At 47.8% G+C, this 27,615-nt stretch overlaps 1 protein-coding gene across 3 annotated transcripts in view; it reads right to left on the reverse strand.

Annotated features, from left to right (window-relative positions):
• The window catches only part of LOC128083354 (S-adenosyl-L-methionine-dependent tRNA 4-demethylwyosine synthase TYW1-like), a 76,855-nt gene that overhangs the window by 20,283 nt on the left and 28,957 nt on the right, over positions 1-27,615 (reverse strand). For all 3 annotated transcript variants that reach the window (XM_052688487.1, XM_052688486.1, XM_052688488.1), the window contains exons 11-13: positions 21,011-21,120; positions 14,474-14,651; positions 10,922-11,057 (exon numbers count right to left, since the gene is read on the reverse strand). In XM_052688487.1, the coding sequence (XP_052544447.1) occupies positions 10,922-11,057; positions 14,474-14,651; positions 21,011-21,120 (424 nt within the window). The remainder of the gene's footprint in view (positions 1-10,921; positions 11,058-14,473; positions 14,652-21,010; positions 21,121-27,615) is intronic.

Below are 27,615 nucleotides of genomic sequence, written 5' to 3' on the forward strand. Positions count from 1 at the left end.
GAACAAATAAACGAACAGAGCTGTTGGGGAAGGATACTTACTGTAACAAACTAGTTCTTCTTTAACTGGTTCTAAAGTCCAAAATCTTTTGTTTCATGCCCTGGTCCCTGTAGCACCTGTTGCCTGGACTCAAAGCAGTGCTGGGGCCAGCAGACTGACGTGGCTCTTTTCTCCATCCTGCCCAGGGCAGTCAAGACTGAGTTGAAGCCACTGAGACTGAGGGCGGTTCCCTTTTCCTTTGAAACCAATCTAAAATGCTCCTAATCTTAAAAGCATTGTCTGTAAGCACAGATTTTCCCTCTGGCCAAATCTCAAAGCCAAACCACCCAGCACAGCTCAGGCAGAGCCCACAAGGTGATGCCACTCCTGGCCTCCACTGTCCCAGAATATGTTAATAAAGGTTTTGCATGTCAGCTTGACAAAGTGCTCCCGTCTTGCTTCAATAACCAAGAGAGATATGGGCTTTTTTTTTTTCCTTTCCCCAAATCATTTCTTTTTAATTCCCTTTTCAACATTCATTTTCTCATAGATCGAGTAACATTATTCTTCATAAACCACCTGAGATCCGGGCTTGGGGGAGAGGGAGAGGTGAGCATGCTGGCATGCTGCAGAGATGGATACTTTGTGTGCTGGGCAGGGAGGTGGCAGCAGCAGGATTTGACCCTAAGGGACAGCAGGAGGTGAGCAAGCACCGGTGGTGCAGTGGAATCATGCAAGGTTACAATTCTTACAACGCTGGTTTCCAGGGAGGTGATGGTTCCAGAACTGTGGGGACGTGGCACTGTGGGCAGTGGGCATGGAGGGGTGGGTTGGGGTTGGACTTGGGATCTTAGTGGTCATTCCCAACCTCAGTGATCTGATGATTCAACCAGACCCTTACCTCAGCTCACGGCCACCTGAACGTGCTCTTAATGGCACAGCTTAACACTCTCCTTCTGTTTGGAAATTAATACAAAACCCCATTGGTTTAGAATCCCTAGTTTACAGCCAGATATCCAGAACACTCAGACACCTCCCTCTGATACAGATGAATTGCTAGCAATAGACTCCAGACTTTACATTCAAACACCCACCAGAATAAATCCATATTTTGCAGCTAAAGACACACAAGCAGCAAAACCAATATTGCTAATAGGAACACTGCTTCTCCTAACTGCAAAAAGCAGTCTTAGAGGAAAAAGAAATCGTGGTGCAGACTCCAAACAAAAACTGCTCTTTCCCTCACCCAGCTTCACAGATCCTTAGAGGTTATCAGAAGATAAAGCCACTTCAAATGCCAGCTTCAGTTTCATTAATATTTTTACATCCTCCAATTGAAGTCTCAACTTCAAGCTGACTTCCCACCACGTTTTCAGAGCTTCCCAGCTGGCAAGGAGCAGCAAACAGCCCAATAGCTAACAGCACGTGCCGCCCCACAGCGGGACCAGCCGTCCCACAGCCACTTGCTTTGCCTCCTGTGCTCAGGTTATGCAACGCCTTGCTAGGCAGGCATGTCCTGAATAAAGATATCAAAGCAATTTTCACACTTGGAAATTACTTGTCGCAGGGATGTGATCAGGAAAAAAAAAAAAAAAAAAAAAAATCCCTGCAGCCAAGCATCTCTTCACCATATTCAGCAACACCCATCTTCATGCATAAAACCCGTGAAGGATGAAAGATCCAAAGCGCAGCAAAGGGTGAAATGGCAGCACGCCCCAGATCCCACAGCTCTCCAAAGCCTTCAGCCTGGGGACACTGCAGGTTCAGAGAGCCTGTGGGGCACGTTCTGCCTCTCCCGGCCCACCGTGCTCTGGGAGAGCATCAGCAGGAAGAGACTCAGAACCCTTGCAACGATGGCAGATTAATCTGTTACGTTTTTGACAACCAGGACCCTCCCCTAAAATGAAGGGCTCGCCCCTTCGCTCGGGCTCATCCATCACAGCCCCCAGCCCTGAGCACTGCAATGAGAGGCATCCTCCTGAAGTCACATGCAAGCACCTGTGAGCTTTCTGCTGGGCAGATTTGCACAGCAGAGGGGTTTTTTTTTTTTCCTTCAAAGATTAACTCAGCTCAGAGCACAGAAGTTTTCAGCTTCCTTTCTTCAGGCTAATACCATCATTAAAGTGAAGAAGTTGAACAGTTTGTGCTGCGTAGGTATCTACTAAGACATACATTGTTGAGCATTTGCTATTAATACAGCAGTTTAAAGCAAGCCAAGGCTTTGTCTTCATTGCTAAAAAAGGTGCGTTTTACCATGGGATAATTAGTGCATCAGCTACTCTGCTGTAAAACCAGAGCAAAGCTCAGAATTCAACTTTGCTGCTCAAAAAAAAAGAGTGCTCCACAGCAGCACCCCCCTGGGCCCACAGCTGCTGCCCTGCATCTCCTTGCCCAAACTTCCCCAACACGACAGCTGTATGGAAACTGCTCTGAAATGCTGTACCTAACAGACAGCGCATCTTTCTTACTGCGCTGCAGCCCTGAAAATAAAAGCTCAAAAAGCTCCTGTCAGCAATTCGCATTTCCCCCTTACCTTTCTGAAGGAGCACCTCAAGTCATGCTGCTCTCCTTATTATTCTTCCTCTACTTGCCATCTATTGCCTGTAATCTGCTTTATTGCTTCGTACCTCGTAATTTCCCAGTTTTAGTTTAAAATCTCTACAAATAAAGCCATGCACAGTAACAGCTTTGTTCTGAGACCTGAGAATGTTTCAGAGTAAATCAGAAACCATGACTGCCTCTTATCCATCTTTTAATACACTTCCCCTTGTAAATCACCAGTGACAATATTGCTGCGATTAATTATTGCGTTTTATTCTATCTAGAGCAGTTTCAAGGAGCTACGTAAGATTTATACCCAAGAAAAAATGCAGCACAGCGTAACTTCAAATCAGCATTAGAACAGAGCAAAGCTGGGTGCTGCTCTGTGCAGGATGGTCCCAGCCAGGCTTTGAGCATCGCCCCTAAACACAGCTGCAGTGCTGGGGGTTGTGAGAAGGGTGATACTAAAATAGGCTACAGGCAAGGAGAAGAGGCAAGAAACTGGCTTTGCACAGCAACGTGCACAGTATCTTAACAGAGAGAACTTCAGGAAAAAGCATGGATGGCACTGATGTGCATAAAGCAAGTGAGGGGGAAGAGCAGTTTAAAAAGAGGCCAACTTCAGCCAAATGCTTCTGGCTAAAGGAGGTACTGAACATTCACCAGCACGTGGATCCAATGGAGGAACCCAATCTCCCCATGGCAGCTGCCAGGTGCTCCATACTTTTAATCCACGCCAGCAGCTATTTATACACCCAGACAGATATTCAGATGCTTTGTTATGGACCTCTGTGGTGTGAAATCTCAGCCAGGAAAACAACATCCCCTGACATTTTGTGGAGCTCCAATAGAGCAGACCTCAAAATCAGTGCTTTATGCTCAGCAATGGGGGATGTGGGCAAGGAGGACAAACTGCATCCTAACAGATCCTATCGCAACAATGGTTTGAGTTGGCAGATGCAGGATAACGAAAGCTGGAAAGTGAAGAGAGAATTCATGACGTGGACATTGGCTATCTGAAAACAACAAACCAGCAATGCAACTTGGAGGAGAGATGAGAGCAGAGATTCATCTGAGATAAAACAGCAAGGATCCCACGAAAACCACTCTCACTGTCTGGGAAGCAAAGGATTAAATTCTGGGGGAGACTTTGTCCAAATAAACTGAAAATAAAAGTGAAAACCTCACCACAATTTGCTGGAGATTCTGCCCACTCCATTGAACAGATAACACAAATGAGGAGCCTGAAGTAGAACTGCTCTTATTGGGGAAGCATCCTTTGCAAGAAAGAAATCTTGTGCAGCCTTAACTCGGGGGTCTACAACCTCAAGTAATGAATGTAATGCAAAGGTAAGCAGGCCCTCAGCATGTCAGCTGCCTGTTCCATTAGAACTCTTTCCCATTAGCAGGAGATGGGGCTGATAGTGCTCCTGCCTGGTCCTGGGGCACAGTAGAGCCAGAAAAGACAAGAGGATCACTCCAGGAAAAACTGTGGAATGTAGCCACAGCAGAGCAGATGGTGCTACATGAACTCTTCAATCCCAGCCCTCCCCATTTCCACCCCCAATGAAGCTGCTCCAGGCTCACAGCCGGCATCGTGGCACTCACCACCAAGCCTGCAACCAGCAGGGCAGGCACCCTTCCTACTTGCAAAGGGGGCTGTCACCGCTGCTCTGTGCGGCACCTCAGTGCCTCTGCCACCAGGTACATGTGCACGAGGCATCACACAGAGCTCCCGTGTGCCTCCGTGCGTTGCCCTGCTGCCCCCAGTTCACCTGGAACGCAGCACGGCTACGTCACATCAGCTGTCCTCACACAGCTGCACCAAAAGCAGCACATGGAAATGCAGAACTTAAAGATTCAGAGGGATTTCCTCAGCTGGCAGGAGCTGGGTGGAGAAGAAAGTGAACACTTTATGCAGCAGAAGACATCCAAAGTCACACCAAATCTGCTGCACGGCCCATTCCTGCAGAGCAGAAGGGGAACAGCTAAGTGCACATACCTGCCCAAATGCATGCCTGAGGCTCAAGGTACCTTCCCTCATCCCCTGTAAGCACCCTCTCCTCACCTCGTCTCTGGTTTTAGAATTAAACAGCTCAGGATGCTTTACAGTACATCTCATAGCAGATCCTCCACCAGACTGATGAGTAGCCAAGAGCTATTCCAGGATAATAACAAAGGGAGACTCCTCCCAAATTATTCAGTACAGCAATGGCATCTACTGCAGTATGAAAGTCTGAACTGAAAGGCTTGAGGGAAGCCAAGTTTGCCCATCACAAAGGCCTTTGCTGCATGAGAAATGAGAAGTAAATCATCTTTGATTTGCCAATTTGCTTTGACCTTTTACTAATTACCAGCCTTCTGTATTTAAGTATGTACAAGACAATAAATCCCAGAAATTTATCTGAAAGGCACTCCAGCAACTCATAGCAGCTTCAGAAGACTCCGATTCCACGTGATACAATTTCTGCATTTCTTACATTGGCAAAATCTAACAGCACTTTTGTCCAAGGAAAAAAAAACCACAGAATTTGGCTCTCAAGAACACAGCCTGCAATCAACCAGGCTTGGTAGGGGTGATGTCAGCAGCAATGGAATAAGGGATGGGGCACGTGGGTCTGGAGGTCACAGACAGTGACAGTGTTCCACCTACCTGCCAGGATCCTGCCCTAAAAGAGAAGTGCAGGACCCACCATGGCTAACTCCTTTGGAGAGGATTTCTCAGCCCTCCAAAGCAATCCATCCCCCTGGTTGGGTCCACCTTGCTGGGGCTCAGTGCTCCGTTCCCACAGAACCTATTTTCTCATTTGCATCGATTTTACACTCACCCCGAGATGAGAAAACAGATCAGTCTTGCAGTTGCTTTGTCAACTCATCCCTGCTGAAATGTCACATGAGTGGATTCACTGACCCGAATGAACGCTTCTGATCTCAGTCACCTCGCTGGAACCATGGATATGCAGTCACTCAGAAGAGGAATTCAGCAGCAATGTGTTCAGTAGAATGAAACATTACCCAATGCTCCACACAACCCCAACTCGTGGCATTTGGCCCAGCTACTTCAACTTTATAGGCTGAAATAAAAAAGTGCTTTAAAATAAACTGCAGATATAACTTTATTTTGTCTAGATGCCACGAGCAGAATTTTATACGTGTTCTCTCCTTCTTAAGATTGCACAAAAACACAAACATGCTGCTCCTCTCCAGATTGCTTTAAATGAGCACCAGTGCTCCATGCCACAAGGAGAGGATGAAGTCAGATGTCATCCCCAGGGGCACAGAGGCTGCCAGGGCAGCGCTGGCTCCTGGAGCCAAGCCTTGCAGAATAGAGCATCACCTCCAACAAAATCCTTTCAAAACCAAGTGTCCAGCTCTCCTGCAGCCTCTAGGAGGAGTCTCAAGGCAAAAGATCTAGGAAGTGTGAATGCACCTAAATGAGAGGGTTAGCAGCAGAAGAGTTGAGCTGCAGGCACTCTGAAGCTCTTGTCCTCCCTGGCAAGGAAGGAGCAGCCAAGGCAGGAGGGGCTGATGGGGAGAAAGGACAGATTGCACAGGAAACCGGTGGGGTCACCATCCCTGAAGGTGTTCAGACACCATGGAGATGTGGCACTGAGGGATGTGGTCAGGGCCCAGGTGACCCTGGAGGTCTTTCCCAACCTCAACCATTCCGTGATTCCATCGCAGGGCCCTGCAGCAGTGCGACAGCACACATTGTGCTCCAGCCTTGAGGCACCTTGACTTCTGAACCAGACTGTCTTTATAAGACACAGTAAAGCAACTTGGAAAATCATATCATTTTGATGGAGTGTGTTTATGAACGTTTTTCCCTCCTCTTGCCTGCAAGCAAACTAAGAGATACTGGAGCAGACAGCAGAAGAAAGATTGCACTCCCTATGATGCCAAGAATCTTGCCGAAGCCTCATTTAGACTGCTGCTTGCTCTGAGCTAAGCTGAAATGAGGTGATGTATTTCAGACACCATAACTTAATATTAACATTGTACCTCCGTAACGCTCACTTGAAAAGGCTTACACCAGAAGTCTCATTAGCAAAACCATTAAAATGAGCACACAGCTGGTGGAGAGCATTTACTGTGCAGAAGAGTCAAATTCTTCTAAATTCATAGTGGTAAAATTGATTACTGATTCTAACATCTGTTGCAGATTTTCATTTAATTTCTCCTTTAAAAAGTCACCCAGCTCACACACCAGACTGGGCTCTACAAACCAGCTCCCCTCCCCACTAACCACAAATAATCTCCATGCAAATCAGATGTACTCCTCTCATAAAGCAATCATGACTACCATGTATTATACAGCAAGCCCTACAACATGCAACATTAAAGATGTAACTTGATGCATTTATGCTATGCTTGTAATCATATAGAAGCCAAGGGCAGCTCTGAAGGAAGGATCGTATTGGAAAAGACCACCAAAGTAAAGAGCACCAGATGCAAGCACGAAACATTTTAACATGCAACTTGGTGTCATCACCCAGAACTGGAAAACAAACGACTTGTCAGCAACGTGCAGAACTGGAAGACAGCACCATTTTACACTTTGTGCCTGTCTCTGGAGGTGCCTTCTGCACCACCTCAGGGGAAGGAGCACGCCGCCACAGGCACCAAAATGCACGGAAGGGCAATGCACTGCCAGGTGTGTGATCTGCAGGCAGAAGTAGAGCTACAAAACTGTCTTTTGATGGTCCTTTTCTATCAGGGAAAGAGCTTTGCTACACCTTACTCGTGACCCTGTGTTTCCATGAAATCTTAATTCTCCTGAAGTAGAAAAAAAAAAGCGATGGCATTGTTTTATCCAAGATCTAAGCCAAGAACAGCTATGATGTATAAAGACAAGCCTGTACCTGACCTCCAGAAAGTGCCAATAAGCCATTTCTTTTGTTCTTCTGTGACCCTCCTGGAAGGACAGGAAGGATAAGGTTCTGCTTCGTCATCACATCCTGCAGTGCCATAACATCTATTAACCTGAAGGGGTTTTTTTTTCCCCCTCCCCCTTTGCTTCGTGCATGGCTCCGATTTGTTCGGAGAACATTGGCACCCGTCCTCTGAAAGTTAAAGCAGCTCAGCAGTGCCCACTTGGTGTCTGGCAGCACAGCAAGTACTTGAGGTACAAGTGGACAGGACAGGGTTTGTCACGATTAAGTCAAGAAGACACAGACAGAGGAGGTCACACCACGTCAAGGTTGGAAGAGTGCTCAGCCAGGTGCCAAGAGGAGCAGAGCCCAGCACCAAGGTCCACGTTTTCCTTCAGGAGTCACCTTACTTCTCGGCCAGGTGGAAACCAGAAGTGTGTTTCAAAGTAATGCTGAGTCACAAACAGGACACGTTCTGGTATGCCCAACACCATCTTTTCTCCAGTTATTTTCAGCGTGCTTGTGTTGAAATCTGTAGGTGCTTCTGCAACCTGGGGTCACTGCATCTCCACTCTGTGTACCAGCAGCAGGGCATTTGTCTCAATCACCAGCCCTGCTGCTTGGGACAACATCTGTGATTGATAGACAACACACACCACTGCTTCCACGCCTTGCTCAACCTGCTCTGCTAACAGCAAGGGAAACGGAGCACCAAGTCAGAAAAACAAAGAAGCAGGCTGATGGCCCATTTATCAGAGCTCACAATGTCAGCTCCTTATTCTCATCCTAAGGCAGTACACTTGGTTAATGGCACCTCTGGGGGAAAAAAAAAATACATCAGCTTGATACAAAAACTCCGGAGTACGGGAAATACAGTTCCTCCCTCTTGAGCTTCTGAGCCCTTGCTCTCAATTAACACCTATTCCTCATTTGGATACAGCACTACAAAGAAATGCTTTTCAATACGGCTTTCTGGTCTGCAGAACAAGTATTCACATCCCTGGTGCCTCATCAACGGCTCGTCCATCACACCACGGCCCCTCACTCTTGTTCTGATGAACCCAAAGCCGCCGTAGGACGACTCTGAAACTCTCAAACACAGTGTGTGGAAAGAGCATGCTCTAAATCGTGCAGAGCATCCTTCTTTTTCCTCTCAATTTCATCTGGAGGGCAGAAGATGCACGATGAGAAACAAACAGAGCCTTCTGGGAGTCTACCTGCTGCTTAACAGATTCCTCTCTTGGGAAACATTTCTCAGTACAGAAAAGCCAACGAGACCATCTCAGTAAAAACTGCTCCAGAAAGGCAAAAATACTTGCTCCAAAGAGCAGGGAACAAGGATGGTATTTCCTGTTGTTTGCTACAGAAAGAAAAAAATCACAAAAGCATTGCTTCTTTTCCTCCTGAACGGGCCGTGCACTGCAGCAGCCATCACCAACACACTGCATGGTGCTGGGGAAGCACACTGGAACAATTCACTGCCATCTGTGAGCACAGGTCCTGCAGCACCATGCACAGCCCCACAGCAGCACAGCAAGTCATGGCTTCTGTTGGGGCTGTGCCCATTGCTATTCTTTCAAATGCTCCCAGATCAAGCCTGTGATTCTTATTAGCACTGACTTACATCAGCTGCAATGCCAGCAGTCCGGGAAGAATTACCCTGAACAAACCTATTGTTTGTATGGGGTTTTCTCTTTTTTCCAGGCTATATGAAAGTATCGGGCTTGTATTTCACTTCCAGATGCATTAGCATCACTTTCCCAACACAATGCACTTCACCATCCACTCAGAAACAGAAACTGTACTTCTTGGGAACAGCAGTCAAGGCATCAACTCTCAGCACCCTCCAGCCATCACAGCCCTACAGAACGGTGCTCAACAGCACACATGTTAACACAGGGCAGTGCACTTCAGAAGTTGCTTTTGCCTCAAAGCAGCTTGAGATGATTTCTGTGTGCTACAAGCAGCACTGAAGGACAAACTTACAAACAGCAGCTTCTTGCTGCTGCCTCTGCTGCAACGTGCAGCTGAGCTGGGGCCAGCAGCACAGCATACTGTCCACTGGAGCAAGTAATAATTGGCTCTTGTGTTACCAGTGCTTCAAGGACCCTTCCAACAGCAGTTGCTTTTAGGAGAAAACGCACCTGGTAGTTGAGCTGCTTTTTACCTCCTCTTCACCTTGACCAGAGTATTTTTAGCTGTATGGACTGACTTGCCAATACGTTCACCTTCAGTTCTTCCCTAGGAAATCTCTGCCAACACACAGCAAGGAACGAACCATCTCTACTAAGGGTCAAGAGAGGTGGGAGAGACGCGATGTGCAAAATCAGCTTCCCAAAAGTCTTCCATGTTTTTGCTCATGGTATTTCAGCCCCTCTGCTTTTTCCACGGCCTCCTCCACTGAGAGAGCTTAATTGGGTTTATACCCAATTTCAGTCAGCTCAGAATTTAGCCTTGGTTCAACAAGATCAGCTGGTACCTACAAACATGTTGATAAATCTACATGCCTTTGCGGAAGTGTCACTCAGTTACAGTGAGTCTTCAGGGTCTCCTAATGTTATTTGGCAGAAAATGGCCCAACACAGTCAGCTCAGAAGGTAGAAAATTTAATTCAGCTGAAACAGTCTCTCTTGTCAGTTCATTTCAGCAGGGAGCACATAAACTTCTGCCAAAACAGCAAAGAGAAGTGCTTGTTCCATCAGAGCACAGTATCAGTAACCAGGAGAGGGAAGGCACTTCATGAAGCATTTCTACTACCTCATATGATGCTGGGACCATGAGTGATTCATTACTTACAATTAAAACCTGCAACATGGTGGATGGAATCGTGAGCCAACAGCAGCAGATGGGAGCCCGTGCCTTCAGGGCACCAGCTGGCTCTTGGACAGACCCAAAGTGCTGGCAGTGTGAAGGGATACCATCACAACTATGCTCAAACCCATTGGTTTGACTGAGTCTTCCAGAAACAACAGAGGCATTGAGCTGTATGTGGCAGGAGGGCAACCAGAGCCTTCATCTCCAGCACACACATTTTCACCTCCTTTATGTACCTCAATTTCAAGGGAATCTATGAGAACCAGAACACGTGGATTTCTGACCTCCCAGCTGTCTCTGAATCTCCAGTCTTTCTTCAGCAGCATCAGCTTCATTAGGAGAACCGCTCTCTTATAACCTCCTCATCTCCTATTTAGAGTCCTACTTTGCATTTGTGTCTTATGCTTACCTCACATCCATCTTTTTAAACTCAGAGCAAAGTTTTCTGTCCCATCTGACACATACTGCTCTCCCAGCGATGAAATTTCTTCTCTCATAGGAAACTGATCGAGCTTGCTGAACTCTTACACATTTTGTACATAAGATAGGTAACATGCTCCCAGCATATCCGGGGCTCACGACTCACCACTACTACTATTACTACTACTACTCACTACTACTACTACTATGGGACTGCTACCTTTAGCCATTCCACTTCTGGCTGAGAAGGTAACATGCAAAAGTATGGGAAAAAGAAAATATTCATAACCAGGTACCTTTTCAGACAAGGCCTTTAAGCTGTCCAGGAACCTCTGCCAGAAATCTTTGAAGAGGGGTCTATCAATTCTCTTCAGGCTCTCCTTGGTGCTGGCATCCACGCTGACATACAGCTGTGTGACAGGCTCCAAGTTCCTTGGTAAGAGAAAAGAGAAGTAGGTGATTATTTTCTTACATCAATGATAACTGATTTTTTTCTTTTTTTCTTTTTTTTTTAAGCCCCTGGGGTCAGAAATCATGAGGCTCAGCCCATTCCAAGCCACACTGTTCTCCTGGCCCATAGAAAAATAAACTCATCCAGCAGAAAGACAACCTTAATTCAGCCCAGTTCCACTGCTGCACAGGATGAACTGACTTGATGTGCAGTTGGCTGCATCTGCCAAATAAGTTTTTTTGAAGGAAAATCAAAGGTGTTTAAAAACATCAAACGAATCCCAACCTCCCCACGCTGCTCTCCTTCCCCTTCCAGGACTCTCATTTCATATCAACAGTGTCCAGTCACACACTGCTGGTGAAAGCAGCATCTGTGAACCCAGCACAGATGGAACCTGCTCTGCTGTGCAAAGAATGTGGGTCAAACCCAACCCACCTCCAAAACCCAAGGGTAAAAAGAAGAACAAGCAATGCTGAAGTCTGTTAGCAAAGGGATGCTGAAGGGCAAAAAAAGGGACAAAATAAAGCAATCTCCTCTGCCAAATGGAGCTGATAACAGCTATGGTGTAACACGTCCATTCCTCCTTTGTCACCTGGAGGGAGAGGAGGTGACAGCCTCCAGATTGCGCCCCGTGACTCCGCTTTGCAGCAGGTTTAGGACAACATTTAGCAAGTGCTTTTTGTGAAGGCTGCTAATGAGCAGCCTATAGTCTCAAGCTGATTTGGTTCTTTAGAAGATAAGAAATTAACAGCTATTGTTCAGCTGCCAAACAATGTCACCCAAAAATACACCAAGTCCCTGGCTGTCCCCAGAGGTGAGGAGGTGACAGAAACTGCCCAGAACAAGACTGAATACAGCTGCTGGCCACCAAAACCCAGCTACTCAATGTGAATACTTAAACAGCCCATCTAAACATACCTCCTCAGGTGTATTTAGACAGAGGACAGCTCAGAACAAGAGTGACACCTTGGGTTAAAAACCCATTTTGTCCGACCTAGCAGCTCCAAAACAACCAAGTGTTGTAGCTGTAAGGAGAAGTGTTAAAGCACAAAAAACGCAGCCAGAGTGCTCTTCTTTCCTTAATGCTGAAGTAGCCTAATTAGAAGAAGCCCCACTGAGGAAGCATAGCAATCGAATAGATCAACACAACAGGAAAGGTGTTACAACAAAGGTGTGATGATGGAAGGACCAGCACGATAGAAAGGTGATATAAAGGAAGGGAAGAAGATCGCTCACCCATGTCAAAAGACTCAAGGTTCCTAGAGGAAAGCTTCAAGTAGGGATCAGCAGAAAGAAATCCTTCCCACTAGGAGTCAGCCCTTAAATAAGGTCTATCACCTCTCTATCTAGGGGAGGTGCAGCCAGGCTCCATCCCTTCCTGTCACAGTGGTGAACTGCCTCCACCTGTGCTCTCAGGGCTGACCAGGTCCTTTCCCCAGGACCAGTGGTTCAGGCCCTGACTCAACAGTTCCCACACAAGAAGGAATGAGGGTTTTTTAAAAGATGAGCTGAGAAAATCATCTCTTCTACAGGGAGCTGGATCCTAAAGGCAGCCAAGGGGCAGCAGGCTCAGCACTGGAGAGGATGAGGAAGCTTGCTAATCTCTCCTTAGGAGATGCCAGCATGGGAGCTCTGCCCCACGCTGCCCCCAGAGCTCCCTATGGCTGGGCACCAGCATGGCTTCCTGCACACCAACACTGAACTTGGAAAAGGAGAAAGGGCAACTGGGGGTGCACCCATGGCCAGGGAGAAAAGCAGCATCTGAGCTTCCCAGGAAGCAAGTGAATTTCATAATGAATGGGAACCTGAGTTGCTCATGGCTCGGATGGACTTTCCAAAGTTCCTCCTTAACTCAGGGCTGTAACTTGCACACTACAGTGAGTGAAGACAGCTGAGGTCCAGGGGATCGCATTAAAATCCCCAGTATTAGCATATGTGAGATGAATGCAGAAATCACAGCCGCAGTGTAGCACAACGGAGGAGCAACGAGCTGCCTTCAGACAGCAGCCATGGGCTGCTTTTACAAGCAGGAGACAGGACACAGGGTAGTTAATGATACAAGAAAATGGGGACATCCATACAGTAAGCAAGTACACATTTTTATGAGCAATAGCAAGCACCTGCTCGTTATTATTAATGATGCTTCTAAATGCAAACACATCTATGTGAGCGTTCTTGTTCACAGCCAATAATCAGAAACAAGGAAGAGGACAAGAGCCAGGTAGCTGCTCAATGAGCTTGCACACTGTAGAATGTTCTGCTTTATCTGCCTGGAGGCAGGCGGAGCTGCAGTCTGTGCGTGAGAGGAGGAAGAGGAGAGGAGGAAGGCCCAGGAAGCACCACCCTGGAGCCCCGGGGTCCTCTCAAGCCCACTGAACCCTCCAGGCACGCTCTGAGCTCACACCACCCACTTCTGGACCAACTTTTACACTACATCTCCCCTTTGCTGACAACAGAAACCAAACTTGGTGCACATTCAGCTCTCCTACTGGGCAAGTCATTTGCTTTGATTAGCCAAAGATCAGTCGCAACTTTCAATGACACCAAGACTTGCATTTTATTGCTCTTTTGGTTTCTTTTTAACAACAATCAGCAGATCCTAAAAGATACAGCTCCAAAATATAGTATGCTCTCCTTCTGAAAGGCTATTTTTAGGAGGGAGCAATTTCTGTCGATCAGGCACATAATACATGACTTAAAGTAACTTGATTACACAATTATTCAATCATTTGGAATGCCTTTGTAGTGTATAATTACTCACTCAAAAATTGCATGCCCTTCCCCCCTCACTGCCATATTCAGACCAGAAGAAGGAAAGGAAAAGGAAGCTCTCCGAGTGCTAACATGGAAAGGCAGTGAGCTGAAATAGGCTGAGCTGCAAACAGCCCTCACACAGCACAGCTCAGCAAACTGCAGGGCTGCACTTCGGCAGCACCATGAACTGATGGTGCTCAGATGAGCTCCCAGCCATCCTGCAGTGCAAGGGTATTTACTGCATTTCCTTGGTTCGGTTGGTTAAAAGCAGCCTGGTAGTTAAAAGGCCATCAGAACCAGCAGTTTTTTGTGTTTGCAAAAGAAAAACTCTGGGAGTACACTGAGCTGTTGTGAATGTTTAGCACAAGCCCCTCTGCTGCCACTTCTGCAGGGTGCTGTGGCACTGTGCTTTGTCCCTGCTGTTAGAACTGTACCCTGGGTCCTGCCAGAGAGGCTGACCTGGGCAGAGCTCAGCCAGAGAGAGAAAAAGACGAGGGAGAACACAGGGAGATGCGGGTGGAAATCCAGCAGCTGCTGGGTGAGCCCCTTTCATTGCCAGCACAGAGCTGAGTGACCAAACGGCATTACAGCACGGGTCAGCACTGACATGCTGTAGTGGGGACTTCTTTTGTTCAGCTCTCACCTGATCTCCTCTGGGAACTGTGCGTTGGTAACCAGGAAGCTGGAGATGCCACGCTGGTGCAGGAGCCGCAGGAAGCGGTTGATGTCGGGGTACATGATGGGCTCTCCCACCAGGGACAGAGCGCAGTGCTTGGCTGCCATCGCCTCCTCGAAGCGCTCTGCCCTCACTCCTGTCACTCCTGCAGAGAGAAAGGGTGTAAATTACACCCAGCATCCTCCCAGCTGTGTTTGAATCTGGAAGGTGAAGGTGCAGAGGAAGGCAGAAGGGTGCTCAGACGGCTGGAGCACCTCTCCTATGGAGACAGGCTGAGAGTGGGGGTGTTCTGCTCTCTCTTCTGTGAGCCCTCACTGTGGCCTTCCAGTACTTGAGGAGAACTTAAGAGACAGGAGGGAAAGCGACCTGTTACATGGTCTGATAGTGACAGGACGAGGGGGAACGGCTTTAAACTAAACGAGAGGAGATTTAGGTCAGATGTGAGGAGAAAATTCTTCACCCGGAGGACAATGAGGTACTGGCACTGCTGTGCAGAGCTGTGGGTGCTCCATCCTTGGAGGTGCCCCAGGCCAGAGATGGGCCCTGGGCAGCTTGAGCTGGGGGGCACCCAGCCCGCAGGTTGGAACTGGATGGGCTTTGAGGTTCCTTCCACCTCAACCATTCTGTAGCTCTATGATAAAATATACCCTGGCACCAGGAGATGCCAGTTGGAGCCATTCTGTACCAGAGTGGACAGCAAGCCATGGCAGAGAGACCCAACACAGCCCTGCAGGAGCCCGCACAGCAGTGCATGGCCAGGCACATGAGGCTCAGGGCTCAGTCAGCTGTCACAATCCACTCCAGTGACATGTGAGTCAAACTTCCCCTTGCTAAGATCTTGGTGATGCTGCCTAAATGCTGAGACAAGCACAGGAGCAAGCTCTGTGCCACTTCCAGCAGGCACTCACAGAAGTCACACCACGTTCTGATTCTCAGTCCTGCCAACCAGCCACCCCATGAGAACAAAGCCCCCAGAGGAGCTGGGCACAGCTCAGCCACCAGGTCTGCTGGGCACAACCCAGAGGATGTGCCCCAAAGAACACCCACATGTGAGCAGCCAGAGAAACTTCAGAGCAACGAGAAAAACGAGGAATCCAACTGCAGCATCCGTCTGCAGGTTTAGCAGATCTGAACTGCAATTATTCCACCCATGAGCAGGCAGGGGAGAGGGAAGGCTGCTCCATCCATACCCAGCTATGCGCTCAGGAGCCCCTATGAAGGCATCCGACTGCAAGCAAGCTTTTTGTTCCAGATGTGTCACATCCCATTTCCTCGGCGTGCCTTGATGGACTTGAACAATATCTGAGGTTTTGGGTTGGGGGTTGGTCTGCTTCAAAAAGCAAAGAGTTTGAAAGTTTGAAAGCAGGTCCTCAGCTCACCTCCCGTTGCCTAGACGCTGGAGCTCAAACAGCACAGAAAATTACATGCTATGCTGCAAAGCCTAGATAAAAAAGAGGTGTTGGTGGATATTGCTTCAGCCTCACGCAGAAAAGCTGGTTGGTGATCAGAGCGAAGCTCAGCACATTGAAACCAGCCGGGCTTCGTCCTGAATAGGGACAGGACTAATGGCTGCAGTGCAGCAACCTGACAGCGCTAAATGAGAGCTTTATTGGGAACTACTGGGAAAGAAAGGAGCATCTCAGCCACACACGGAGATGAAAGAGCTGCCTTTTGTTTTTCTAGAGCTACTGTGGGTCGTTTGGGGAATTAACTTCTCTCTGTCTCAGCATCTGGCAATAGGACTGCAGCAACTACAGTGCCAGCTCTGGAAGAAAAATTCCAACATCACAGAGTTCAAAAGGAACTTTCTCAAATCAGTTTACATCACAGTGGCACATACAGCAAACACACCGCAGATGAGGGCAAGGGTTTTATATGCAATCATTTGCCCACATAAATCACAAGCTAGACAGGAGTAAAGCAAACAGGATTAGTGGGCATTGCTGCCTCCAGCTGCTATCCTACCAGTGCACGTGGATCAGGGAAACGAAAGCATGGCCCAGCACAGCCTGCTGGATGTGGGTGTCCCTCTGCAGCCTCCTGTGCCTGCGATGCACAGAACACCAATGCAGCATCATTCACAGGCATTCCCAGATCTAACTTTAAGACCCCAGTGGGAACTGCTCAGAACACACCTCGTCCTGTAAGCCCGCAGGATTTCCTCTTCCAGGTCATGTGTTTGTGTCTATTCCTTCATTTTTCCCCCCAGCCAAACCAGGGCTGTGCTGTCACACATCCACTCTCTTATTTCTGAGTTATGTTTCCATTCCACGTGTGCCCTCCACAAGGGCACAGAGACTCACAGTCCCTACCTGCAAAATGTATCCATCAAACAAACTGCTTCACACCTCCCCACCTCCGCTCCCTGTCAGGAAGATGCCTCTCCAACAGTTCTTCTTTAGGAGAATTACATGACATTAACTAACACTTACGGTCTCCAACACCTGCACAAACCATGGCAAATGTTAAAAGAGAAGGGAACACGTTTTCAGAAGCACACAGTGAGGTTCCTGCAGGACACAGATTGCCCTCTGGTTGCACTCTCACAACTCCTGGCCCAGGGTAACGCTGCTAGGAAGCACATGCACGTTTAGGGAATGTTTGGCAATGGGTTTAATGGAAAATAAGTTCCAGAAGAGAGAACAGGACTGTCTTTGCAGAGCTCCTGACACTTCAGGAACAGTTCCTGCCAAATCACTCTGGAATCTTTCCTCCTCTCCAACGTTTTTTGAGAAGTGCAGTAAGGGGAGAAGCAGAACTGCAGAACTGCGGGGATCAGAAGGGATCTCTGGAGATTCTCCTGCTAAGGCAGGTTCCCTGCAGTAGGCTGCATAGGAAAAGCATGAGCAAACAACCTGCTGTGATAGGAGCGTTTGGTATAAAAAGCAAGCCTGACGTAGAGATTGCTGCCAATTGTTACTGCATCCAAACTGGGACAAGGCAAAACAGTGTCTGAGTTTCATAAAGTGACAACAGTTAAGGGAAGATGGATTATTGTGAAGATAGTAAATTTTTATGCAATTTTTGTTTTCCCAAATATATCACACTGCAAAGGAAAACCATGGAATCACAGAATTACAGGGGTTGGAATGGACTTCAAGAGATCACTGAGTCCAACCCCCTCGCCACAGCAGGTACTCCAAAGCAGGTCACACAGGTAGGTGTCCAGACAGTCTTGAAGATCTCCACAGAAGGACATTCCATCACTTCTCTGGGCAACCCGTTCCAGTGCTCCATCACAGTCACCATAAAGCTCTTCTGCATGTTTGCATGGAACTTCCTACGTTCAAGTTTTAGGCCACGATGGAGGGTGATGGAGGCTCAGGCTGGTGCTCAAACACACACAGCCACAGACTGTGAGGTCACCAGCTGAGGGTTTGGGACACCAGCAAGAGACGGCTGCCACCTCACTGACTCTCATGTATAAATTGGGGCAGTGGCAGAGTCCAGCGTGGATTTGTGCCTGGACTCCAGCTGAGCGTATCTGTAAGTCTCAGAGTACTGACTGAGGCCTTGGTGAGGTCAGATGATGATTACTTCAAGTGCCCTGCCCCACAGCATGCTCAGTTACAGCCTGCAGGAGGAGCAGAGCTGATGCTCATTGCTCCTGAACTTGGCTTCCCACCCGAGCTCTGGGCTGCCTTTTTCCAATGGCCTCCAAGAGATTTGGCATCCCTGCTCCAGTGGCTCCAACAAGAGGTCAGGAGGACCTCCAGTGATGGGTGGTGAGACGTGCACATGAGACAGAGCACCGTGCTGGGTCTGCTCTGCGTGCACAGGCTCGATGTGCAATCTGTCGGTGCTGTGTCTGTTGCTGTTGTTTTAAGGAAGGAAGGTTTATTTCACAGTTTGAAGTTGGGTTTAAACCAACTCCCACACACAACTTTCAGGAGAATGCTGGGCTTCAAACAGAAGTTTCTTTGCAGGAACTTCTGGTTTTCACCGACTTGCTGTGCAAACACCACATTTCTGCCCTGCAGGAGCAATGCCTCCCTCACACTGCAGTGCTTCAACACAGAATGCAGGAATTGCCCCTGGATCATGCATCACTTTAACAGTGTGTTGCTTTTCTTCTGTGTGAATATAAACAAATATTTTGACTCAAGCCCTATCTGACAGAAAAGAAGATAGAGTGTTTTATTATTTGTAGGGCTTTTGATTTTGATAGGTGCAACACAAATCATGGAACCACTACAGCAGGTGTCAGCTGAGGCTCCACCACTGGCTGAGATGGTGACAGCTTTGCTTAGAAGCCTTGAAAACCTCCATGGTTGGACAGTTGCTTACTTGGGTACACGTGCAAACATGCACTCCCTTCACTGGACAGCTTGAAGCTATCAAACAGCAACCTGAGTCTGCTGCCCCTTGTTCACCCACAGCAGGTGGGTCTCCTGCCAGCAGATGGTGGTGAGGACATCTTCACACAGACCTTTCCAATTCAGGCTGAACTGCACACAAATCCCTGTGTTCAGTCCAACAGTCAGGTTTCCAGAGTTCTATTGAAGCAGAGCCCTGCTGCTCAGTGTGCTTCCCACCCCCTCGAAATTAGGAGTGCTTGCAATGCTGCTGAGTGTGCATTCAGTCTCACCATCCATTCACTGAGATCACAGAATCACAGAATGGCCAGGCTTGGAAGCGACCTCAAGGATCATGAACCTCCAACCTCCCTGCCACCAACCTCCACATTTAATGCTAGACCAGGCTGCCCAGGGCCCCATCCAACCTGGCCTTGAACACCTCCAGGGATGGATGGGGCATCACAGCCTCTCTGGGCAGCTGTTCCAGCACCTCACCACTCTCTCTGTAAAGAACTTCTCCCTGACCTCAATCTTCCCTCCCTCAACTTCAAACCATTTCCCCTTGTCCTGTTATCTCCCCTTTCAAAGAGTTGATTCCCCTCCTGTTTGCAGGCTCCCTTTAGGTACTGCAGGCTGCAATGAGGTCACCCCACAGCCTTCTTTTCTCCAGGCTCAACAAGCCCAGCTCCCTCAGCCTGTCTTTGTAGGGGAGCTGCTCCAGCCCCCTGATCATCTTTGTGGCTCCTCTGGACCCTCTCCAGCAGCTCCCTGCCTTTCTTGTAGTGGGGCTCCAGACTTGGACACAGCACTGCAGATGGGGCCTCACAAGAGCAGAGCAGAGGGGGACGATCACCTCCCTGTCTCTGCTGGCCACCTCTCTTCTGATGCAGCCCAGGACACCATTTGCCTTCTGAGCTGTGCAGCACAGGCTCCTAGATCAACACCTGAAACGCCCTGCATGTTATCAGCCACCAACCAGACCTGAACCCATTGAGCACAACCCCTTCAGCCTGCCAAGACACTTTCAACTCCTTTAAGAGCCTGGCTGCCAGAAGCAACCCAGTCCTCCACACTGCACGCACACAGCAGCACGGCTGGGTCTCCTGGCTGCTCTCCCTGCAGCTCAGAACGGGAGCTCCCAGGGATCTGAAACTGCAAGATGATGCAAACCAGCCCCTGTGAGCAGCAAAGCTCGTGAGGCCCCAGCTCCAGTTATTTTTCCACCTACTGCATAAGTCCAATGAATGAGGCAGAGCAACGCTGCTCCGCTGACACGAGTTTTTTCGCCTGTCACATTTTTAAGCCATTGGGTTCTCTTTGCACACAGCCAACGTAAACAAACGGGATCCCAAAACGACAGCCAAGGCTAAGGCTCCTCTTGCACTTTTAATGGATGCTTCATTTCACTCCTGCTGCTCGCACAGCTTCTGCTGTCAATTAGGAGGAGCAGAGTTCTAGACCCGTCCTGCCAAGCTGGTCGGCACGCTGAGCACAGGGCTGACCTTGGCAGGGTGACCACGCTCACTGCTTGGGGAGAGAAGAATAGAAGAAAGCAAATATTTCTATACATACAGCTGAAAAGCAAATAAATGAACCCATAAGGATTTGATAATGGAAGCAAAATACAGTAATTAGCAGATCAGCGAATAACTGCAGCTTCAGTTGCACACAAATACACTGAGTAATCCTCAAAAATAATAACCTGAATGTTACTGCTCACTTATTAATGAGGAAAATCTAGAAGTTTCAGAGGTAACAAAAGCTTCTAGTGGAAGCTTCTAGGCCAGACAATGTATTTCTTACTTGTGTTGAATATCAATCCCTCTTGCATTCCATCTGCTCTCACTTTGACATAAGAACAATGAAATCACTCATCACCCAGGTGAGCTTTAACTGCTGTGGAAGCCTCAGGGCACACAGAGGGACACGATGTCACAGCTACCAGCATGCACAAGAGGCAGCTCCAGTCTGCTCCCTCAAGGCAGGGGTAGGCACTCAACAGCTGACTCAGGTTGTAATGACAAAAACAAGACAAAACCTTGCTAAAACCAAGCAGTAATCACGCCCTCGAGGTTTTCCCACCTTCTGAGATCATAGATCTTATGCCTCTTTCTGTCCTGCAGGTGACTAGGATGCTCTGATCTAAGCTCTAAAGATGCTTCTGCACCTTCAAACAGCGTCAGTGATGGGAAGAGAAGTTGGTTACCTTTGAACTCCTTGATCATGTTCTGATGATTCTCAAGAGCTTCCCTCAAGATCATCTCAGGTTGATCCATTTTCCATCGCCACTCCGTGCCCACGGGATTCGTATGATGTCTGGAGGAAAAAGAGACCAGAGTGACTCGCTGCAGTTTGCACAAACCCATCTGTCACCCTGCGGACTCTGGCACTGCTTAATAAAACTAAAAGCAGCAGCAAATTATCTGCAGGATCCTTCTGACAAGATGTGATCGCTGGGCACCACTCTCACGTCCTCCTCCTCCCACTCTCTGGTCTCCCCAGGAAGAAGAGCAAACACTGCAGCCCAGTATCAACATTGTGCATCTATTTGTGATCGTGGGTAAAAGGTTTATGAGAAGTTAAATGATGCTCTGCAGTCAGCAAGACCTCTTCAAGGAAAGAAAAATCCACTCTATCTCCTTTTCTAGTAACAGCTACGCAAAGCACTCAACAAGGAAGATCCTAAGCCCCTCTTAAGTTCCATTCTGGAGGTACTGAAGGAAAAGGTTTATTCCTAAGCCAATTCCTGGTTAACATTCTAGTAAGAAGACAAATGAGGGCAGGCTGCTCAATGGGGGCCTGCAGCATGCCAGAGCTGTGTCTCTGGTGGATGTGGTTGGGCTCCCAGCTTTACTCAGCAGGAGCTCCCATCACTTCTGAGATCTGCAAGCTAACCAGCTACTGACACTCAAATGCAGACAGATTGCAGAAACCACCTCATGATCCTTCTAAGGAACAGCTGTGTCAAATTGGGTTTGGAAATCAATGTTGCCTATGCAGAAAGCACCACTGTACTCACATTTTGCTTTCCTCAAAAACACAAAAAGCCCACACAGGGAAATCCACCACCAAGTGCATGGAAGGTACCTGAAGCTTCTCCTCTTTATTCTTTGGCACCAGAGGATGTCACCACACCATTAGCAGCCACCTGGATGAACCTAATCAGTGGTTGGTGACCCTGCACACAGCAGGGGGTTGAAACTGGACAATCATTGTGGTCATTTTCAACCCAGGCCATTCTATGATTCTAATCCAGGCCAGCAAAGGAAATGCCTCAAAGTGGTGCGCTACCAGCGTGTGCCTGCATTGGACACCACAGCCAGGCTGTGCACAAGCATGGACCTCTTACTGGTGAGGGGCATTTCACAGCATCTAAAGGTTGGAAAAGATCTCCAAGATCTCCAAGGCCAAGCACAACCCACCCCCACCATGCTGACTGCCCACATCCCTCAGTGCCACATCTTTCTGGTTCTGGAACACCTCCAGAGACCCCACTGCCCCCTGGGCAGCTCTTTTGGAGAAGAAACTCTTCCTCATATCCAATCTGACTCTTCTGGTACAAATTAAAGCCATCACCTCTTCTTCTGAAACCTCTCATCCCAGGGACCTTGCTGCACTCATGTCAGTAGCAAACAGGGATAGGAAGATGCCTACAGGATGCACTCAGAACATCGAAGAATTCCTGCACTTTCAACTCCTTGTTCTCTGCCCTCTCATTCTTTTTCTCTAAAACTACAAAACTTTCTCCACTTCTCCCCTCCTGATTCTACTTTGGCTCATGGAGTAATGTATTAAGAAGAGCAGCATGTATTTGCTGTCCTTTTCCAAACAGCACTACTGGATTAACCCAGGGCTGGGCAAGAAAACATCAAGCAGCACCTCCTATTGCAAGGCAAACCTCTGATCAGCTGATCTGTGCTGCGGTCAGCCATGGGGAGGACTGGCAGCTCCTGCCTTGCTCTGCCTTCCAGCTCCAAGGCCTTTGGGATGTGACAGCCAGCACACAGCAGGCAGGGCACCTCTTCAGAAGGAAATGGCTGCTTAAGTGCCTCCTGGAGACAAGCAAGACTCCCATTGATTTCCCCACATGATTAAAACCTGCAGTTCCACGCTTGGGCTGTGCTAAGACAGATTCTAAACCCAACATCAACAAAACCAACCTCTGCAAGCATCTCTTTGTCCCCAGGGAGAGCAAAGACCCAAATGCTGCTCTCACACTGTTATCATCTCACAGATCCTTCAAGCCATAGCAGCCTTCCTCTCTAATTTTTTATTTGCTGCCAACACGGAAAATTTTCTGAATACCAACTATAAAAAGGCATTTATAAACCACTTACATGTTTAACTACATAGCTTGTACCCTATATATTTAACAGGGCAAGCTGGCAGGAAATCAATAGGCTCTTAATGCATGCTGGACAACTATTAATTACCAGCGCCAAGCAGTCCTTGCTTTTCTAACACATTCCAACTGCTCACAAAACATACCAAGTCGTGCCTGCAAAGCAGCTCAATGGCAAACAGCAGCTTCTCCTTCCCTAGGAAACAAAGCACCGTTTGGTGGCTGATGGGATCACTGCAGAGGCCGTGACACAGCCATTCCCTTTCCATACCTCTGAGTCGTGCATCTCACCAGCTACTCAGGTCCTGGGCAGGTAATGGGGCATCACTTCTCAGCCTAAAATAACTTCATGCACACACCAGAAAACCCTCACTATGTTAGAAAAGGAAAACGTTGCTGCTGGAAAATTGTGAAAGCACAGGGCGTGTGGTTCCTAGGAAGGGATGGGAGGGAAAAAGCAGAACAAAACTAAGAGCTGATGACTGCAGGATGCACTGAGCCCCAGAGCCAGCAGGTGAGGTTCCAGAGGAGAGAGAAAGGCTTAAGGGCAATGAGTTCCAGGGAACTGGCAGCTTTCGAAATCCTATTAAGGCAGAAGTGCAAACTGTGGCAATAAAAAGCAAAGATAGAAGTGTAACAAGAAACCAATCTGGCAGAATCACAGCGCTGCTGCAACCTTGCTGTGCTCCATCTGAAAAGAACAAAACCACAGGGTCACAGTCAGAGGTCAAGGCACAACAACCACGGGACGCATAAAAGGGCCAGCAAGAAAGACCTCCCTATAACGACGTGGGGAGCAAGCAGATGGCCAAGGAAGAAGTCCAGCCAACGCACAAGGACAAAGTTTAACGTTTCTCTGTTATGCCAAGAAAACTGCTTGCATCTCCCAATGGCAAAGGGGAAAACAGGGAGAGGTGATGAAAAGGACAGGTAAACGGTGAACATCTCAAAGTGCTGCCACAGGGGTGGATCCCAAACTCCTCAGTGCACTGGATGGACCGGCTGACAGGGCATCACGAGAAATGCTTGAGGGCAGCACACAAGAGTGATTGCTGACACTGTGAGGGAGTGAATGCAGTGCTCCAGCAGGAACCCCTGTACCAGCCCCTGTAACTCCTTGCTCCTCAGGACACATGGGACTAAATACATGGTTGTGAACCTCTCACCAGGGGACAGCACGAGGATGAGCAGCAGCCAACTCCGATCTGTTGAGAATGTCTTACGCCAAGATTAAGAGAGGGGAAAAAGGAAAAAAGAAGAGGCCGAGCTTTTGATTTATCCAGTGTTTTAATGACCTGAGCAAAGAGACATTATCATGGAGGCAGTGCAATTCTGTGGAAGAGCTTATGGACGCAATGGAAAACTCCAACCAGAGATGTGCCACCACTGGTTCAGAAGGATGAGAGACCTGGCCCAAGGGGCATCCCCAGGGCAGGGCACCAGGCTGCAGCTGCCCAGCAGCAGAACCAACCCACACACTGGGAGATGCAAACCCATAGGAAACACACACAACTAGCAGCAGATCATTACACTGACATCATCACGTAGCAGTGGTGACAAGCAGTCACAACCCACAACTGGCCACAAGGCAGGCAAGCACAGAGCTCTGCAGTGCTTACACACAACGCTCTGTGCGTGCACAGGAAAAGCAATAGCGGCCTTGAAAGCAGAGCAGAGGAGATGGCTGGGGATGCAGAGCACCTGCAGCAGGCTGCGAGCATCAGGGCTTCCTGCCCCTGGGCACAGCAAACACAGCTTTATTTTCTATTTATCTTCTGAAAATCAGCCAATGCTCACTTCAGATAGGAGCAACAATTAAAAAGCACCTTTTAAAACCGCTACCTGAGGATAAAAGCACAGAATGCACCTACAGAAACTTCCCATTCAATTGTTGGGTTTTTTCCCCCACGTTGCTCCATCTTTTGTTGGTAGGCTTAAAAGAACAGCAGCTTATAATGAATAAACATAGGAAAACAATAAAAGTTTTTCAAAAGGCTAAGAATGATTCCTACATGCTGATAAGTTTAATTAACACAAAGGAATTAAGTCTACGTCAATCACTGGATATCTAAAAATCATTTTAAGAGCGACATGATGTTTACTATTTTCCAAAGTGAAACTTGGACTTGACATGTTTTCAAATCAAATATAATTTTCTGAGACAGCTGAAAAAGGCATGGGATGATATATATATATATTTTTTTTTAATCAAAATCAAGTTACTGACTACTATAAATGGGTACCAAGCCACCTATGACACCTGCCAAGACATGAGCATCCCAGAGGCAGTGAGCTGGCTATATTCACTGAAGCAGTGAGCATTTACATTAACAACAGCTGCATGTCCAAGAGTGCACATACAGCACGATGAGAAGCAGAGATGCCAGTCCCAGACATTGCTACCAGGATCCTTTTCCACCCCATCACCATCCTTCTGCACGGTGATGGAATCAAGGCTCCTCACTGCGCAGCAGGTGCTGGGAATCCCCCACGGCAGATGCTACTGTTGGGTTCCAGTAACCTTATGGTCATCTAGAGTGACCTTACCTCCACGTCAGATGCATGTAAATAAAAAGAAGGGAGTAGCAATCTTACTGTAAAGAGGAGCCCTCAGTCTGAGCACAAATTCAGCCTGCTGTACACGTCAGCTGAAGCCTCCCAGCACAGGCATAAACACTACAAAAGTTAACAGAAATACAAACCAAATTCTTTATGGAATATTTTATTCTGCCTGATTTGCCTCCTCCTCGGGTCCAAAATAAATGAGGTTTAAATTAATAGGCTTTATTAGCTGCTCCATCTCTCCACAATAATGGATCGTGTTTTAGACGCTCAGCCAGAGGACATAATCTAATCAGGTTTGGATTGCAACACAATCACCAGCAGCATCAGGCAGCCTCAGTCCCACACTCGCCCTAATTGATTAAGAGATTTGGTCACTCGCACATTTCCATTTAGACAATTAAGCTAAAGAGGCACTACAAACAGCAAGAGCAACTGGGAGCAACAGTAACAGACAGCAGACTATTTTTATAGGGAGAGCTATGAGTTAGGGATGGTGCAGTAATTAAAGTCTATTTGTTTTGTTGGTTTTTGTTCATTTTTGTTTTTTTAAGCCCCCTCTTTATTCTTACTGCAACAGCCTCAGCAGTTCAACCCACAAAGCAACCATTGAGAAATAAACAAAAGACCCCACAGTGCTCTGATCTGCTGCTCAGCGCACCGAGCTGCACAACGAGGCCAAAGCATAAAGCCTCTATTAAAACATTTTGCCAGCAGCAGATCAAAACTATCACTTCCCATGTCCCCAGCAGCACAGATGGTGACTGCTAACAAGGTCTGTGTTCATACAGCCCAGCCACTGGTGCCTGGGATGCCGCCTTCAGCCTCGTGGGATTAAGAACCTGCACAAAGTGGTGGGTTTGAAATAAAGCTACTGCTTCCAGAACTCCTCTTAAATGTGAGGAATGACACCTGCAGAACGATGGGCTGGAGTTGCATGGAAGGTACCACACACAGCTATTTATCCCAATTCACAATTGGCTTCTCCAATTCAGCCCCATTCTCCAGACACAGACTGCTGCTAAAAAATAAAAACCAGCAGAGTTGTGTCATTTTGAAGAGGAGCAGTGTTAAATGGCCTGCAGTACAATACCAGGAAAAAAAACCCACTTCATTTTGATGTTATTGCTTTTTATTTGCTGTTTATGGTGTACCTTCTGTGTAGGGACAAAGGGACAATAATACACATGGCAATCTTGCCCCATCAGCACAGACAGAGCTGCAGAATTCAATGCACCATTGCAAGCTGATAGATGGAAAAAAGGAACAAGCAGTACGTTTTTCTTCAGTCATCAGATTGTTATTCTGTACTCTGAAGAAAAGTGGCAACACTTGCACATTAAACATGCCATTTGCTGTGTCCTTTCAAGCCAGGAAAGGATGAAAGCCCATCAAGAGAACCAATTAACATTCTGGAATAGAGTCCCAAATGCAAACTTAACTGGATAACTACTGCCTGATGCTTATACTTAATATTAACATGGGAGACAGCTTCAAAGTGCATTCAGAATTACAGCCATACCTCTGCATGGATGCTGTCGTTTTAATATCCTCATGAAATATTTGCATTATTAGAGCTTGAAGATTGAAAAGATGGGAAAGGCTTTGGCTGTTTTGGCATGAAAATAGTGGCACGTTGGACACCCAGGCTTAGGGATAGAACGGCTGCTCCTGGCAGCCAGCCCCCCATAGCAGACTTAAATAGCAGAGGATGTGCAGCCCCCGTGGTTTGAAATAGCTAGTAAGGTAGGAGACAAAAGAGCTGAAAGAATAACGTGTGTCCACCCACTCAGCACACTTCCACGTCACCACTTTTATTTCTGCCAAGCCTCAGAGATCCCCTCTCACATCCCCCAGTCCAGCAGAAGCCTCCCTCCAGCATCCAGGCATCTGGTGAGTGGGGCAGC

This window comes from Tympanuchus pallidicinctus, unplaced genomic scaffold (genome assembly GCF_026119805.1).
Source record: "Tympanuchus pallidicinctus isolate F22 unplaced genomic scaffold, pur_lepc_1.0 scaffold24, whole genome shotgun sequence".
Taxonomy (NCBI): Eukaryota; Metazoa; Chordata; class Aves; order Galliformes; family Phasianidae; genus Tympanuchus; species Tympanuchus pallidicinctus.